The sequence below is a fragment of the Mus pahari genome, chromosome 11 (assembly GCF_900095145.1).
Source record: "Mus pahari chromosome 11, PAHARI_EIJ_v1.1, whole genome shotgun sequence".
NCBI lineage: Eukaryota > Metazoa > Chordata > Mammalia > Rodentia > Muridae > Mus > Mus pahari.
Genome location: NC_034600.1, coordinates 29,941,005 through 29,957,723, shown reverse-complemented (window position 1 = coordinate 29,957,723; position 16,719 = coordinate 29,941,005). Strand labels below are relative to the sequence as shown.

Below are 16,719 nucleotides of genomic sequence, written 5' to 3'. Positions count from 1 at the left end.
CCTGGGCGATTGGGGAAATATCAATTCAAATGGGTGAGATTATTTTCTTTTTAGCTGTATGCCTTAATCATTTTTGTCACTGTTCTGTTGTTTTTTTTTTTTTGGTGTTTTTTTTTTTTTTTTTTTTTTTTTTTTTTTTTTTTTTTTTTTTTTTTGTAATTTATTTTTAGTTTCTGAGCGAGGGGAGGGAGAGAGAGGGTAAGAGAAAGACTCACTGACTGACTTGTTCACAGTTACAAAGTTAGCCAAGTGTTGGTGGTGATGTCTGACAGTTTCTCTTGCTCTCTTTGCTCTCTTCCTGTGGTGTGATAGGTATAGAGATGCAGCCTTACATCCCTATGGTGTTGCACCAGCTTGTGGAGATCATTAACAGACCCAACACCCCAAAGACGCTGTTGGAGAACACAGGTACCACGTGACTGAAGTGGTGAAGGGAAAACGATTAGCTTTGTAACTTTAAGCCGAGATGCATAGAGAAACTGAAGCAAGGCTAGCTTTGCAACCCCAGCTGCTTACTGTTTGCTGTGTGTTTGAATTCTTGAGAATGATGTCTTAGTTTAGCTATGGTCCATAGCCAGTTTACAGAAAAAAAAATTTTTTTCTACAAATTCTCGTTTAGTATTCGCTAAAATGTATTTTTGCTAAGATACAGTAAATATAAAAAACAATAAGATCAATTGTTGAGTCAATGATTTATAAATGGCCAAAAATAGATTATAATTCAGCAACTGATTGGCTAAAAATGGCATATGTGTTTTATATTTTATCCTAAAATCTTTTTAAACCAGGAACTTAAGTGGTCCTGGTGGGGCTTTTCTTCAGAGGCTTGTTTCTCTCGTGCATTTATAGAAAGCATGTTGGTGTTAAAGAATGCCTTCCATACAATAGCACATGGAGGGCTATTCCATCCTTTTTCCTCCACCCTCTCCAACTGTTGCTAATTAATATTTAAGTTTCAGTTTTGTTCAGGGACATTTCTTTCTTTATATATTGAGGTAATGATTCTAGTAGTTTCTTCATAGTTAATGTGAGATTGGATGGAGATTAAAATAAGGTTTTCTATATGTAAAAGTTTTCAGGCATTTTAATTTCATATTTTTAAATTACACAGTTTACCCTCAAGTAACTAAAGTTTATAATGCTTATTGGTATGGAAGGAAATCTTAATTATGGAACAGTTATCTGGCTGATTGGCTGTATGGGTACTGTTTAGTTCAAAGTAAATTGCATTTTCTTTTTAAAAAGTTTTAACAGTTTATGTTTAGGGTGCTTTTGAAATCTTGGCAGATATTTATCTTCCTAGAAAGCAGTACCTGTATATGACATTCAGAATGGAAATACTTGGCTATTATAAAAAATACTGTTGAACCTAAAGAAAAGATTCTATTTATCTTTTAATGTGAATGCATAACTTCAAATAAATGTTGAGTGTAATGTATGCTGAAATTTCTTGTGGGATATCAGCTGGTAGATGTCTTCATATTCCTTTAACAAATTGGCTTTATCAGATTATGCTCTGGCATGATCACACTCAAGTAATAATAAAATAGCTGATAATGCCGTACAAGTTGAGGGCTGAATTGAGATGAAAAGCACCCCGGATTGGTTGAGTTACATTTGCCATAAGTGGCTACATAAATTACTGCCTTCTTCATTCCTTGCCCAAAACAATGGGTTTTAAACTATTAAAATCAACATACATTTTAGCAACTTATAAGTACCATATCCTCGCTATTCCCTGAGATCAATTCCTTAGTGTGTTGTATTTGTTTTCCCAACTAGTATATCCTACACTGAACTTTCTCAATGGACCATCATCTGCTCTCTCGCATGTCTCATTGGATTGTTCATACTTGCCTGTTTAATGAGAATGTTGCATAGTTCGTGTCTTTTGAACATAGGTTTTCTTTCTCTTGCTTCATATGAATCTGCTAAATTTTAGTATTATCTGTGTAGTTTGCTTCAAGTAATCCTTAAACATTTTTCTTTACCCCCAACCCCACCCTTTTTTATAAAAGGTTAACCTGTAAGTTTTTGAGAGAACACCATTAAAGCACCTCATAGTTTGTTTTCTGTTTGTATTTTACCCGTTGTGTATAAATGTATTTACATGTATGTACCTTTGAATTGCAAGATGCAGTTCTGAGTTGCAGCTGTTGTAGCTTTTTGTTCATTTCAGGAATTCCTTAATTTTGATGGAGAGTGTTTGCCCACTTCAATTTATTTTTTTAAAAATCAGATAATGTACTATGGTATTATCTATTTTGTATCAGGCCTTTTATAGGCCTTTTTCCCTATAGTCCATATCACCTGTCATTACAGTGGACTATGTAAATTTATTTCCTTTACTAGGCTTTTATCTTGTATGTGGTTAGAAGCTAGTGTATTGTTACCTGTGTTCTCAGAGGATAGTCAGAATGGAAATGCTGGAGCAATTTTCAGGGTTTGATTCAGTAGACCACCATGGTACTTAATGTCTGACAACTGATTTTGACACAAGCAACAAAGTCCCATTAGTTTGAGAAAAGTTAACTTAAAAGCTACCAAAATTTGGGATAATATCCCTAGGTGATTTTTAAAGGTTGTAAACACTTACAAAAAGTTGAAATTTTGAACTAATACAGCTACAGAGATTGATGTTTGAATAAACTATTGATAAATGTAATCACATTTCCTGATAATTCTTGGGGAAAGGTTTCATCCTCTGCAATGCTGAGTGACTTCGAATGAAGATTCTCTAACCCGCTCACTTAATAGCTCAGCCCTTACCATACTTGACATTTAGGTGAGCGAGAAAAACACTTGATGGTTTTTGGTGTTCTCTCAATCTTTAGTTACTTTAATTCCTTTTGTTTTCCTTTTCCAAGAGTATGCCATATATGTTGCTGCCCCTTCCATCAGGGGGTGGTAATAACCAGCACTGGTGAGATCTTATGTTTATTATCATACACAAATTCTGTTGGTTTCTGTTTCTGAGTTATTTGTTGTTTTTTCTTTATTTTTTCTCCTTCCCCCTCATTTGCTCATGTCTTGGTTGGCGTTTGGTGGTGTATAACCGTGATTGCGTTACCTTAGCAATAACAATTGGTCGTCTTGGTTACGTTTGTCCTCAAGAGGTGGCCCCCATGCTACAGCAGTTTATAAGACCCTGGTGTGTATTATTCAATCTTTTTTTTTTAATTCATTTTTCTTCACTCTTTCTTTCTCTATCTCACTTTTAGATATATTTTCAGTTGGTTACAAAAATCACAATCCTTAATCATTGCCAACCATGTGACTAATCTTGTCCTATCAGGTTTGTGAGGTTTTTCAGTAGTATCGTCATGTATATTTATTTTATGTTGTGGCTAACAACTAATGGATGCATGGGATAAGATTGTCACATGCTTGCTGTGTTTAAAAGCTTGATTATACATAAAAGCATTTAAATATCCACCAAAAAACTTAAGATGCATGCAAATTTTTATAAATTTAGGTTCTTGCATTACATTTCTTTTAGAATTAATTTGGAAACTTGAATTGCATTAAATACATGTTTAAATTTGTTATGTATAAAATCTTATTTGCTTGTTAATGTCAGAGTTAAACATCTACACCCTAAGTGTATAGTAATAGTTTATATTGTGACAGTATAGCCTGTGTTCTGCTTCTTCAATTGATAATCTTTAAACTCGAATCATTTTTAGTAGTGTTTAATGGAATACAAGACATAAAACAATTTTTAAAAATAATTTGGTAATATACTCTCTGTCTCAGTCTGATTGATAGTTTATGTAAGAAAGACTAGTTGTCTATTTTTATACATCCACTGTTAACACAATTGAGATGAGATGAGTCAGAAATGTAGGAATATGAGAAACTTTTCTGAAAGTTAAGCTTTCTGGAAATGCAGTATAACCATTCTCTCTCCTGATGCCTATTCCATTAAATACTGTCTATTAGGATTGTGTGGAACATGCCTTTTACTTTAAATACTCAATTAAGTTCTGTAATTCAATAGGTGTACCTCTCTGAGAAACATAAGAGACAATGAAGAAAAAGATTCAGCATTCCGTGGGATTTGTACCATGATCAGTGTGAATCCCAGTGGCGTAATCCAAGTAAGGTGTTTACGGGGCTTTGTTTTCAGTGGACTATGTGCTAAATAATAAATTTTTAAAGGGAATAGATTTTAAGGATTTAATTACGTTTGTGTATGGACACATGTGCCATGGCACATGTGTGGAAGTCAGGACAACTCTCCCTCTAGGAAGTGGCTTTTTAGGGCTGACCTGAGGTCCTAAGGCCTGGCAGCATCCTGCTGTGTTTCTTATCTTTTGAAGATTGGGAGAGGAAGGTTATATTGTTTTCACCTGGACCAGGCCTTTTCATTTGTTTACTTGGTACATGCCTCCTGTCCATGGATCTTTACTGAGTTTGAACTTAAAAATAACAAATAAAATAGAATATTGATTTATTCTTTGAAATTGTTTTGAAAGCTTATTTATTCTATTATTTCCTAAGCTCATCTTATCTTTAAACATTTTTAAAATTATAGTTACTGCTTTTAGTGTATATGAATCTTTTGCCTGGATTTATTTCTGTGCACCTTGTTGGTGCCTAGTGTCCTTGGAAGTCAGAAGTGGGTGTCATATTCCTTGGGATTGGAGTTACATAGGGTTATGAAGTGCCATTTAGGTGCTGGGATTCAAACCTAGGTTCTCTGAAAAACAAAAACAAAAACAAAAACCAGCCAGTTCTCTCTTACCTGCTGAGCCGTGTCTCTAACCCCTCTCTAGACATGTAATTATTTAGTGACAGCTTTTATATTTGGGAGTTCAGTCAAATGTTCCAACTGCCAGTTTGTCAGACACAGCACAAAACAAACCTTTGCATTCTACATGACATGCTCAAAATATAAAACGTGTACAGGATCCTACATTAAGTACTCAGCATTTATTTGATTGGTTGGTTGGTTGGTTAGTTAGTTGCTCCTCTCCAAGAGCAGGTATGTTCTTAACCCTGAGCCATCTCTGCAGACCCTGGTTGGTCCTTTGAAATAGACTGTCATTATGTATAACCTATGGTGCTAAGATCTGAACTGAAGTCCTCTGAAAAGGCAGCCAGTGCTCTTAACTGCTGAGCCATCTCTTCAGCTCTTTATTTACAGTTTTAACATAACATGTGAGGTTTAGATGGCGTGAAGACTCCGACTTTGGGTAGAGTGAGCTTCATCCAGAGGGCACTTTGTTTACTATATCAAGATGGTTTTTAAATTTAGTCCCCTTCTATTTCAGACTAGTAGCATATAATGTAAATTCAGATGATTTCAGGTTACTTATAATCTAATCAAAACTTTGTTTTATTACTGACTTTACCTAGTACTTTCAGACCATTTCTAATGCTAAATAGACTGGGTTTGCTCTTTTTTAGTACAAAATAGAGTAGGACATTAAGTGCCAATGTGATATAAATTATTAGACGATAATGAGTTAATAGAAATGCTAAGCATTCACTTCTAATTCATTAATGGTTGTAGTTGATTTTAATTGTTTTTGTTTTAGCTAAGTCTGTAGTGACAGGCTCTGAGATTTGCATGTGTTTTGCTGAATTTTGTAAATATAGTAGCAACCTAAAATGCCTCTTGCTTGTTACAGGATTTTATATTTTTTTGTGATGCTGTTGCATCATGGATTAACCCAAAAGATGATCTCAGAGACATGTTCTGTAAGGTAACGAATAAGCATTTATAACTGTTAACTCAGAGTTGAAACGTTTGAGTTCCTCTTTACTTTAAACTTAGATTCTTCAGAGCAATATTGATTGACTGTGTAAACTAAATTTTTAGCAAAAAACCTGGTTTGATCTTAGGATATGTAACTAATACTTGACAATGTTTTTCCACTTAATATTACTAATTCATATTGTCTTACTATTGCAATTATGGAAAATGGCTTGAAGTTCTCGAGATGAATGTACAGTAGAACTACAAGTGCCCTTCAGAGATTGAGCTATGTTCTTCCTTTATTAGTCCTCTCTTCTGATTGTAGTCTGTACTCAGCTGTAACAGTAAGAAATGCAGTACTCTTACATACTTGAATAACTTCATATTGAACCTAAGTGAGTATATTTACAGTCAGAAGCCCAACGCTTGTATATTTATCACTTGAAATAACCCAACATTTTTTAAAACTTATCTATTAGATAGGTTTTTGTTTGATTTTTTTTTTTTCTTTTAATTTACTATCAGAGATTTCTTGTACATCATGTTGCTAAGGACATTGCCTGCGTTTTTAAACTTAAAGTATGGAGGTGGTTTTGGTGAAGTCATAGGGTATAGAGAGCTTAATTAACAGAGTTTGAGAATTAATACCTTGAAATGTTTAAAAGTCATAATTAACATCAATAATGTTTGATTTCTAAAGCTATATAGATCTGAGGTTTTATCTTTATTAATAAGCTTTTCACTCTTTGTAGATCCTTCATGGATTTAAAAACCAAGTTGGGGATGAAAATTGGAGGCGATTCTCTGACCAGTTTCCTCTTCCCTTAAAAGAGCGTCTTGCAGCTTTTTATGGTGTTTAATCTAATACACTTAAGCTGCAGTTCCAAAACTAGGGGTAAGTTACAAGTTTTAGAGATTTTCAGAGTGAAAGACTAATACTGTGGTCAAATAATGGCCCCCCTTGAATCTTAGATAAACAGAAGTCCTGGTTGCTACACTAGTTTGACATCTACATTATTTTACTCTTCTCAGTCTCTTTCTGTATGAGAGCGGTTAGTCACAGTGGTGGGGGATGGGTGGCAAAAGTGGTTCAGTTTTGAAGCCTTACTTTATAATTTTACACATGGCAAGGGCAAGAGACTTTATGTTATAACCTTTAAGGAAACACATTTAACATTGAAACTAAATTCTGGGAGTAGATGGTGTTTAACACCCTTGTGTCAAGTACCCACATTCTTTCAAAGTTGTTCATGGAAGACTCAGTTTGAGGAAGTACAGAGCCAAGTTCTTTGGGGTTTTGCTCTAGATAATCTCAGTTCACAATTCCAGACTAACAGCTGCTCTTGCTTAGCTCTGGTTCCCTTGTCAAGTTATGCTAAGAATTAAACTGTGTGGGTATAGTAACAGAACTTGGTATGTTTGCCTTGCACACACTAGTGCACTATTTGGACCAGTACAGTGAGCTAGTTTGAACACAACCTGAGACCTATCTGAAAGCCAAAGGACACACTAAATGTGTAAAAATGTATGTTTTACTAAATTAAAGTACCCTGTACATCACAGGGGTTAGGATTGTTTCATTTTGGTTTTTGCTAGCTGCTTGTTAAGTCTGAGCCAGAAAGATTCATAATCTGAGTTACCTAGCCTAGCAGAGAGTAGAAATCAGTTTGTAGCCTCAGCCTCTCTAGGCTAGTTCACTTCAATGAGGAGCCCTTGGCCTTAGCATTTGCTTTCTCCGGCCCTAAGACTGCATGAAGAGGCAGTAAGTCTTGGTAGTATGTTTCTTTGGTGCTACCACCAAGTAAGGTTAACTGATGATCCTGCTTCTGGATCAGGTAGGAGATAATTGTTTCCTAGTTAGATTTAAAAGTGCCACCATGGGGGGCTGGTGAGATGGCTCAGCAGGTAAGAGCACCCAACTGCTCTTCCAAAGGTGCAGAGTTCAAATCCCAGCAACCACATGGTGGCTCACACCATCCTTAACAAGATCTGACTCCCTCTTCTGGAGTGTCTGAAGGCAGCTACAGTGTACTTACATATAATAAATAAATAGATAAATAAATATTTTTTTTTTTAAAAAAGTGCCACCATGGCCTTTATTCTTGCTGCTTTGTGTTCCCATTTAAAAGCAGGAGAATAGGGGCTAGTTGTACTTCACTGTTAGATTAATTAACCACTGTGAATTCATTCAAACATTTACCAAGTGTCCAAAATTTGACACGAGTGTTTGATACTGTTTTTGTCAGACATTGGTTTAACCAGCTCAATAATCTTGATTTCTTATGCCTGTCTTCACATTAAGCTGTGTTAGTAATTTTAAAACTTCACATTAGCAATATAGATTACCTGAGAATATAGAAAATAACCAAATAGAGTTGGAAAGAGAACTAAGAACATCAAGAAAATGGGTGTTAGTTTTATTTTTGGACATAACCTCAGGTTCTGACCCTGCCTAGTAGGGTAAAATTAGAATTTGTTTCCTTAGACATTGGATAAAAAGGAAAGTGACTATCTTAAGGTTTTATTTTTTATTTATTTATTTAAGATTTATTTATTTATTGTATGTAAGTACACTGTAGCTGTCTTCAGACACTCCAGAAGAGGGAGTCAGATCTTGTTAAGGATGGTTGTGAGCCACCATGTGGTTGCTGGGATTTGAACTCTGCACCTTTGGAAGAGCAGTCGGATGCTCTTACCCACTGAGCCATCTCACCAGCCCCCAAGGATTTATTTTTTAAGAAATTAAAGTGGCATTATGCAGGAAATGTTCAGTTTGGATTTAGGGCCATTCTGCTAAGAGAAGTAAAGATAGTAACATGCACGGCAGGGTTCATTATATGAAGCATTATACTGTGTGTGTTCCCAATGTGGGTTTGCCTTCCTTCATATCTGATGTAGACTGTCGAGTCTCAGAAGAACATAGTATGATCTTAGTCAATTTGCCCATTTTCTTATTTTCTCTATTGCTAAAGATATAATTGTTATTGGACTGGTTTTATGCTCCATTGGCTCTGAAACAGAGGAAGGTATTAAAGATGAAATTGGTTTTGTTTTTTGCAGGTCCGTCAGTCTTGGAGACTATGGGAGCCTCTGCACCCAGGGAAAATGTTACCCTTTACAGGGGGGAAGGGTAAACCAGTAGGGAATACAGTACAATCCCAACCCTACTGGGAGGGGCGGGAGGGAGGTGTTGCCGTCACTGTACTAAGTCGATGTTGGGAAATGTTTTAACATCTGGAGCCTTTGTGGGTGGAAATCTGTCTCCAATTACAACTCTGCACTGGATGTGAAGAAGCAAAAACTATTCCGTCTACTCACAGAACAGTACTTTCTGGAATATTATGGGGAATTGTACCAAAACAAGAACCACTTAAACAATGCCTAGGGATAAGGAGGAGGAAAAATCCCGTGGTCCACAGCAAAGGACACCTAAGAGTGGGAAGCTGCAGCAGTAAGGTAGCTTTTTATTAAAGGTTTTATATAAATTTCCCACATTACGGGGCCTTGTTTTGCATGCTGATGAAGAACTACTTAAAACTAACAGTTAAAATCAGCTTGCCTCCCCTATTAGAAGCAGGTTCTTGGAAGTTACAATTTAAGGTACTCCCAAAAAGTTGGAAATAAAAGGAAACAAATTTGAACAACAAAGCACCCTGTGACATGCCAACGCGCCACTCCTTTACCTTTGCGGGCTGGGCAGGGAGGGAGGAATAACTGGGGTCGGGGATCAAACGAAAGGTGACATCTAATTTCACATTAAAATGTTAGTGGATATAATTTCATGGTTGTACTTCTTAGATTTAATTTCTAGGCCAACACGTTATCTTAAGGTGCAGTTTTAAGGTTCAGGCATGCGCTCTGGCTCATAGTGTTTGAAAGTGATGTCCATTAGTGGGACCGTAGCATGCTTGCCTCACATAGAGTGCGGTTGGTATTCATTTACCTATGTGCGCCAGTTTGGGTTGCCGTTACCAGTTCAATATAGCCCTGCATTTAAAATTCCTTTTAAGATTCGTGGATTTTATTTTTATTAAGTATATAGATATATAAAGTACTGTAGTTTACAGCTAGGCCTTGAAATATCTTTTTAGGATCTGTTAAGAATAAGATTGATATTGTATTGTGTGTAACCTGCACAATGTGGAAAGCTGATATACCTGTGCAAAATCTTTGCCTCTGTGCTGTCAGTGTGGTGTGCTTTCTGCATGGTTATATACTACTAGTAACTTTATCAAATTTCAAATTACATGGTAAAAGAGCTGTAAAGGCTGCATCAATGTTAGTTGGCACATAAAGACAATTAATTGTAGAAGTTGAAACATGATCGCTATATTTCAATGTTTATTCCCATTCAACGTACTGCCTCTAAGCTTTCCTTTAATTTCTTTATTTTTATTTTTGTTCAAAGCATGATCTTAAAGATATGTTTAAGTTAATGGATGTAATGCAGGGTTCCTACACTGTATTGGCGCATGTTGGTGGCCCTCTGTGCCCTAAGTATATGCACATAGGGCACATACAAAGCTACAGAGTGAGAGTTGGTTTGGATCCTCTTCATTTCATTTGTTTGGCTTTTCTGTTATTTTTCCCTCTGCTTCCGTGTATCTCTGTGAATAAATCCTTGTTAAGTTAACCCTTTGCTCTTCCTCCCATGTGTATTTTCTTAAATACTGTGAATGTGAAGACCCTAACTGGTACACTTGATCTTATGTCCATATGAAAGTGCAAATCTTTATTAATTTGGATTGTCTGAGCAGTGTGTATCCCATGATGATGAAGGGAAATGGAGAGATTTTTCCTTTTAGCTCTGCTGGTCAGAGATGAAGCCACACCTTTCCATTTTTCAATGCTGCATATTTAATCTGCAAAAAAAAAAAAAGTTAAGCCATAACAGCCTTTTTGTATTTTAATTTGTCACCTTTGCATTGCAGAATAAATACCCAATAACCGTTTTTATAGGAGTTGCTCCTCTCTGCATGGTTCTGTTCTATACAAGTGACTGATAACGGCCATTGCACTGAAGTGTGAGCTGTCCGTGTGTGACTTTAAATCCAGTTTTAAAACATTTCACATGCATGGTAGCACGCAGAGGGTTTTGTTGTGGATGTGTTTGTTTGTTTGTTTGTTTGTTTGTTTGTTTTAACATGTCCTTTTACTTTCTTTTCCTCTGTTTTGGCTTTGCAAATTTCAGTCTGTGGGGTCTGAAGTAAAACCATGTATAGTGCCCAGTCTCTCCTTTTTTATTTTTAAGCTAGACTCAAGGGTGTATGGTATTTCACTTTTTAGTACATTACCTTACTGGAAGCTTAAAATTTGCTTCTCAGTTGGCCTTTAAAGCAAGAGTGGAATAGCTGTATTCTTAGGTTGTAGAATGCCCTGTAGTGCTTCAGATACTTTGGGAACTTAATAAAGGAGATAGTCTTACATAAGTAATATAGAAACAGCCACATTTGTCCATTAATGCATAAGAAACAAAGTAAAGTTTTCTGGATCTATGATAAACAATTCTTTGTTAAGTAAAGGCAATTTTATTACCTGTCTAATTAATGTATTTCCAAGTTAGCAGTTATGCAGCTCAAAAGCAGTATTTGGCTTTATAGTAAATTTGTTTCTAAATAACTTTAAAATAGAAACTTAAGTAAATATGGCTTACAACCTAACACTAGGGTGGTTTTCTTTTTTAATGTAGCTTTCCCTGTTGAGGCTATTGTTTCTTCTTAATTTATATTATATTTTAAACAACATAGTATATAGCACAAGAATTTGCAGAAGCCATTTAAGTTTTTTGAGGTCAGCGCTGAGTTAGCATTTATTGTTTTGATGAAACGTGACACATCATGGGATATATATATATATATATATATATAAAGAACTTAATTCTTGTGGTGCAGTGTTGATAGTTTTGAATGTTGCCTAAATGTCTATGAGGTTGCAAGTTTGTCATTGTTACATTCCAGTGTTTCTGCCTCTTGGCATGCTTAAAGCACGGCTTACTTCATCTGCTCCTTACACACTAAAATGCTCTTAGTGTGCTCAACTACAGAGATAGCCGCTGCTGAGGGATGTAGATTTTCTACTTGAATATTTTTATGTTGTAGGAATCTCAGGAGGTCAGTGTTTACTGTTTTATATATGCCTTCTTTTTCCTGTTTGAGCTTCTCTCTCTGAAGGATTCTAACAGAACAAAAGCTGCTGATCAACCTAAGTTGGAAACAGAAAGTGTGTCTAGTGTCATTGAAGTGTGTGCTTGGCAGTTCCATATTACCTACCGCCCATTAGTTAGCAAGCGAACTTAGTGCCACAGGTGTTCATTTACTCGGGAAATGGTTTCGCTTTTTGTATTGTCTAATCTCTTTAATGACTTCATGCTGTGTAAGGAAAATTACTTTTGTATTGTTTGTTGGTTATTTCCAAAATAACCAACTTGTAAATATCCTTAGAGCCAGTTCTGATGCTTTACATCATTGCTACTTGATTTTGTTATGCAACTTAGATCTCAGATCTCAGAATACTTAACCAAGCCATTACATCTTAAAACAAAACAAGTAGCATACATTTTGTAATTAACATTGATAAACACTGTGATTTTTTTGGTTAAAACTTTTTCATTGATCTGAATTGCTTAAATTGCATATATTGTAAAATAGAGTCAGATGTATATTTTAAAATAATTTCAGCTGACTTTCCTCTGACCGCTTTGTCTACTCAGTTAGAAATATTCAGATACAAGTTTTATCTCAGGTGAATATCCTTGTATCGTTTTGCTTCGCTGACATGTTTATAAAGAAAGATCATCATACTTAATAGTCTTTGGAGGTTTGTGAGGTGTTTTTTTGTTTTATTTTAATGTATTTTATTATCTTCCTGGTTAGTCGATTATTTTTCCCCTCCAATTGTTTTACCAGACCAGAGAGAGAAATAAAAACCTCTCCTCCCATTTGGTATGGAGACTCAACTGAAAATGAGTTGAGTTTGGTCCTCTCCTTTTCCAAACACTCAAAATACAAAAGTGAAATCTTTTTCCCTACATACAATTTTGCGAAGTTGGGGTGCCAGAATTAAATTATGTATTAAACTCTTGTCTCCATTTAACACCTTTGCAGTGGAAATTTTTTGCTTCATATAGTTAATTATATTCATATTGAATGTATTAACAGATACCAGTGCAAAAGCACTCTTCCCGAGAGAAGAGTGTACCGTGCACAGCTGCACCCCTAAGCCCTTCCTTTGAGCCTTCAGGTGCACACAGCCTTCTTGTGGAGCTACTTTTGCAAATATTACAAGGTGGGGGGACACTAATTGTTGCTGCTAGTGCTGTTTAATAACGTGGTCATTGGAATCTAAGAAAACTAGGGTCTGTGGTTAACACCCTGGGATAATTGCGATGGGCCGATGCATAGTAGTGGCCTGTGTTGGTAACAATATTATCTAGTTCAATGCCATGCAGTAGCATTGTATAGCAACTAGTGCATTTCATACTGTATTAAATATGACAATGCTTCTAAGCCTCGTTCCAGTTAAGTTTCACATGACAGTTAGCTCCTCTTACCTGTCTTTCTAGGTAACTGGAAACTAACTTCAGGCTTGATACAGATCTTCTCCCTGTTGGTATTACATACATAGAGATAATTCTCAATGCCTAATTATTATACTTATACATTTGTTAAGGTATAAGCATAATTACAGCAACTGTTTTTATAGTTTGTATCCCAGAGTATATTGTGTTGAAATGAAAAGATGCATAGCAGCTGAATGTATGCATGACTTTGAGGGAAGTTAAGACTGGTTTTCTTTTCCCCACCTCTGCACATTAAAAAACCAAGCCAAATCTATTTGCCAATAATAGATCACTAATTACAAAGCTAGTAGTTTTCCTTTTGGTAAGAGTTTTTGTTTGCCACACACCACTCTCCCACTGTGGCTTGGCACTGTGCAGAATTACCTCTTTGATAGGTCTAGTCACCTTGTTGAATGCCTGCTCTGACATGGTTAGCGCAGGGCGAGGCTGTCTCCTCCTAATGTCCACCTCAGTAAAGAGGTTCCACTCTATCTCCTCACCCTTTGTCACAGCTTCCCTATGTGGACCTATAGAGAACCAAACTGATTCGTTGTTTTTTTTGTTTTTTGTTTTTAATGGAGATAATTAGATAATACTATGTAATTAATTTTACTCAGTAGATTATCATCTTAAGAGATGCTTAAACATGGTAAATCACTTCATATTATGAAAGTTTTACACTTAGTATTCATGTTAACATTGGGTGCAATAACTTAGTAGTACTTGCTTAGTTATAAATAACTGGATCTTTCTGCTGACAACTTAGGTTGTATGAGTTATGCTTAAAAGCTTTAAATCTGCTGTTTCCTGTACCTGCCACACTATGTTAGACTGTGTCCTTCAACCATATCCTGCAACTTCTCAAACTGTACTAAATTGATATTTCTTGAAGTCTAACTCTGTGCTAACAAATCTTCATTTTAAATAGAATACGGTTTTAATTTTTGATAAGCTGCTGAATTTTAAAGAGAGTTTTTTGGGGCCACCAAATATTTTGGATCATGCAGAGAATATATATTGTACTGTAGTAATTTTGTATTTACATTTGTATGATGTGACATAATAGATGTGAATGTTAATCACTGCTTGACTATGTTAATAAAGTTGTTTAACTATAGACGTTGCACTCTTGATTTTTAAATGGAAAGAAATTACCTTATCTTTGTCCCCTTCTATTTTGTGTCCTAATAGGTTTGGTGGGGGCTTTGGGGGACAGGGTTTAAAGTGTTATGTGCTATGTTTTTGTTTTGATTTGCCTTAGCTTACACATTAGTGACCTGTTGTTATCCAGACAACTTTTTTTCTTATTTATGTACAACAGTAAAATGAAAGTTTTGCATACATTTTAAGTTAATTACTATTGATGCTTTTCGATTTGAGCTGAGGAAGATATGACTGAAGGTGAAGCTGGAGCCACAGAGTTAATCGAAGAGCAGTACAGGGTATGGGGGGTTCTAGTTGGAGTTGCTGTTTTCTTTCAGAAAATTAAGGTTTAGGATTTTTCGAGTTTTAACACTTCCAAGTCATTTCCTCTTCAGGTTGTAATCACCTAACGTAATTGCATGTTGCCAATTAAAATTTAAATATATTGATACATTCCAGAGTGTATACATGTAAACACTGTATAGTGGGGGTTTTTTCTTACTGGAGATATAGAACATTTTAGATCAGTATAGGGCTTGAGATGAGTCACTTCAATGCATTTATCTGACAATAGACACTAAGACCCATCATCCTGCTATTGTGGTAAAAGCCCAACCCCCAAAAGCAAGAAACATGAGCAGTTATCTCTGTGACAGATAGATTGGTAATGAAAACCTGCACAGAAAAATAAAATTTGAAGAAAAGTAGATGAAGCTGGAAAATAGTGAGGTAATCAAAGCTTGAAACGGTAAATATTGTATCCTATCTCTATGTGGACCCCAGCTTCTAATGTCAAGTATGTACTATTTTGTGGGGGTAAGTGCTCAAAGCTTCTCAAATAATCCATCTTGCTCACTGCCTTGACGTACAATAGTCTAATGTTCCGATGTTTCTGGGCTTAGTTCTGGAAGTTATTTATTTACGGGAGTAATCTGCATCATGAATCAGAAAATACAAGACTATATTAACCAATTTTTATTCTCTGCCTGCCTTTATGAACCCAAAACTTTTACCTAGCTAAATATATATATATATATATAAATCTTCTGAGGGTGGTGTTAAAATTACCTCAAACTACTTCAGCTTGATTTCCACAAGTTTCTACTTTTTTTTTTTTTTTTTTTTGTTTTTTCAAGACAGGGTTTCTCTGTATAGCCCTGGCTGTCCTGGAACTCACTCTGTAGACCAGGCTGGCCTCGAACTCAGAAATCCGCCTGCCTCTGCCTCCCGAGTGCTGGGATTAAAGGCATGCGCCACCACGCCCGGCAAGTTTCTACACTTTTAAACTAAGTCATCGAGGGTATACAATAAGTAATCTCACATATGAAAAAGCTCTATCTTAATTTCCAGGTGTTACTAAGTACCTTAATACCACAGTGAAAGAGCCCAGCGGTGGGTAGTTCTGTCTGCTTTCACGTGAGGGCCCTCAGCCATTCGTGCATTGGCATTTTAAAGAATAAACTCAGTATACAGTGTACTGCCATTTCAGTTCATTCTTTTCCTTAACCGGGTCCAGGAATGTGCATTTGGAGTAGCGATAGCCTTCTATGAGGAGACCGCTGCTTGAGGGCTGTTAGAATGCCAGCTATGTGCTGCTGACCACATTGCTCAGATCTGTAATAAGCAAGTATCTTGAAAGCAGTACTTTTGGATTTTAAAGATGCCCCACTTGATTCGTGGTGGTGCACGTCTTGGAGCAGCACTTGGGAGGCAGAGGCAGGTGGATTTCTGAGTTTGAGGCCAACCTGGTCTACAGAGTGAGTTCCAGGACAGCCAGGGCTATACAGAGAAACCCTATCTTGAAAAAACAACAAAAAGGTTATTTGGAGTTGGGAGTGTGGTGGCTCACACCTATAATCCTATCACTGCAGTACTGAGATGATGGAGGAGGGAGGGAGGGAGGGTGGGCGGGCAGCTCCAGACAAGCAGGGCAAGTGCTGGCCTGGCATGGTGGCGCACACCTTTAATCCCAGCACTTGGGAGGCAGAGGTAAGGGGATCTCTGTGACTTCAAGGCCAGTGTGGAAACCTGCTTTGAAAAAATAAAAATGGTATCAACCACACTTTATATTTTGTATCCTCAAGATTAGGAAATTGCAATTTATTGTATAAATTAGCATAAAAGGTAGAGAAAACTTTGTTAATAACAAGGCTTTGTTGGTTTCTTGTTTGTTTTTTTGTAGGTGTTTTTTGGGGGGAAGTATTTTGTGTTTGAGACAGGGTTTCTCTAGCCCTGGCTGTCCTGGAACTCACTCTGTAAACCAAGCTGGCCTTGAACTCAGAAATCTGCATGCCTCTGCCTCCCAAGTGCTGGG

General features: G+C 36.4%; 1 protein-coding gene across 4 annotated transcripts in view; it reads left to right on the top strand.

The window, feature by feature from the left end:
* Nucleotides 1-14,379, top strand: part of Tnpo1 (transportin 1) — an 86,564-nt gene extending 72,185 nt beyond the window's left edge. For all 4 annotated transcript variants that reach the window (XM_021208580.2, XM_029544082.1, XM_029544081.1 and 1 more), the window contains exons 20-25: nt 313-408; nt 3,076-3,151; nt 4,001-4,100; nt 5,637-5,711; nt 6,457-6,599; nt 8,765-14,379. In XM_021208580.2, coding sequence (XP_021064239.1) covers nt 313-408; nt 3,076-3,151; nt 4,001-4,100; nt 5,637-5,711; nt 6,457-6,564 — 455 coding nt within the window. In that variant the 3' untranslated portion in view covers nt 6,565-6,599; nt 8,765-14,379. The remainder of the gene's footprint in view (nt 1-312; nt 409-3,075; nt 3,152-4,000; nt 4,101-5,636; nt 5,712-6,456; nt 6,600-8,764) is intronic.
* The last annotated feature ends 2,340 nt before the right edge of the window (nt 14,380-16,719 follow it).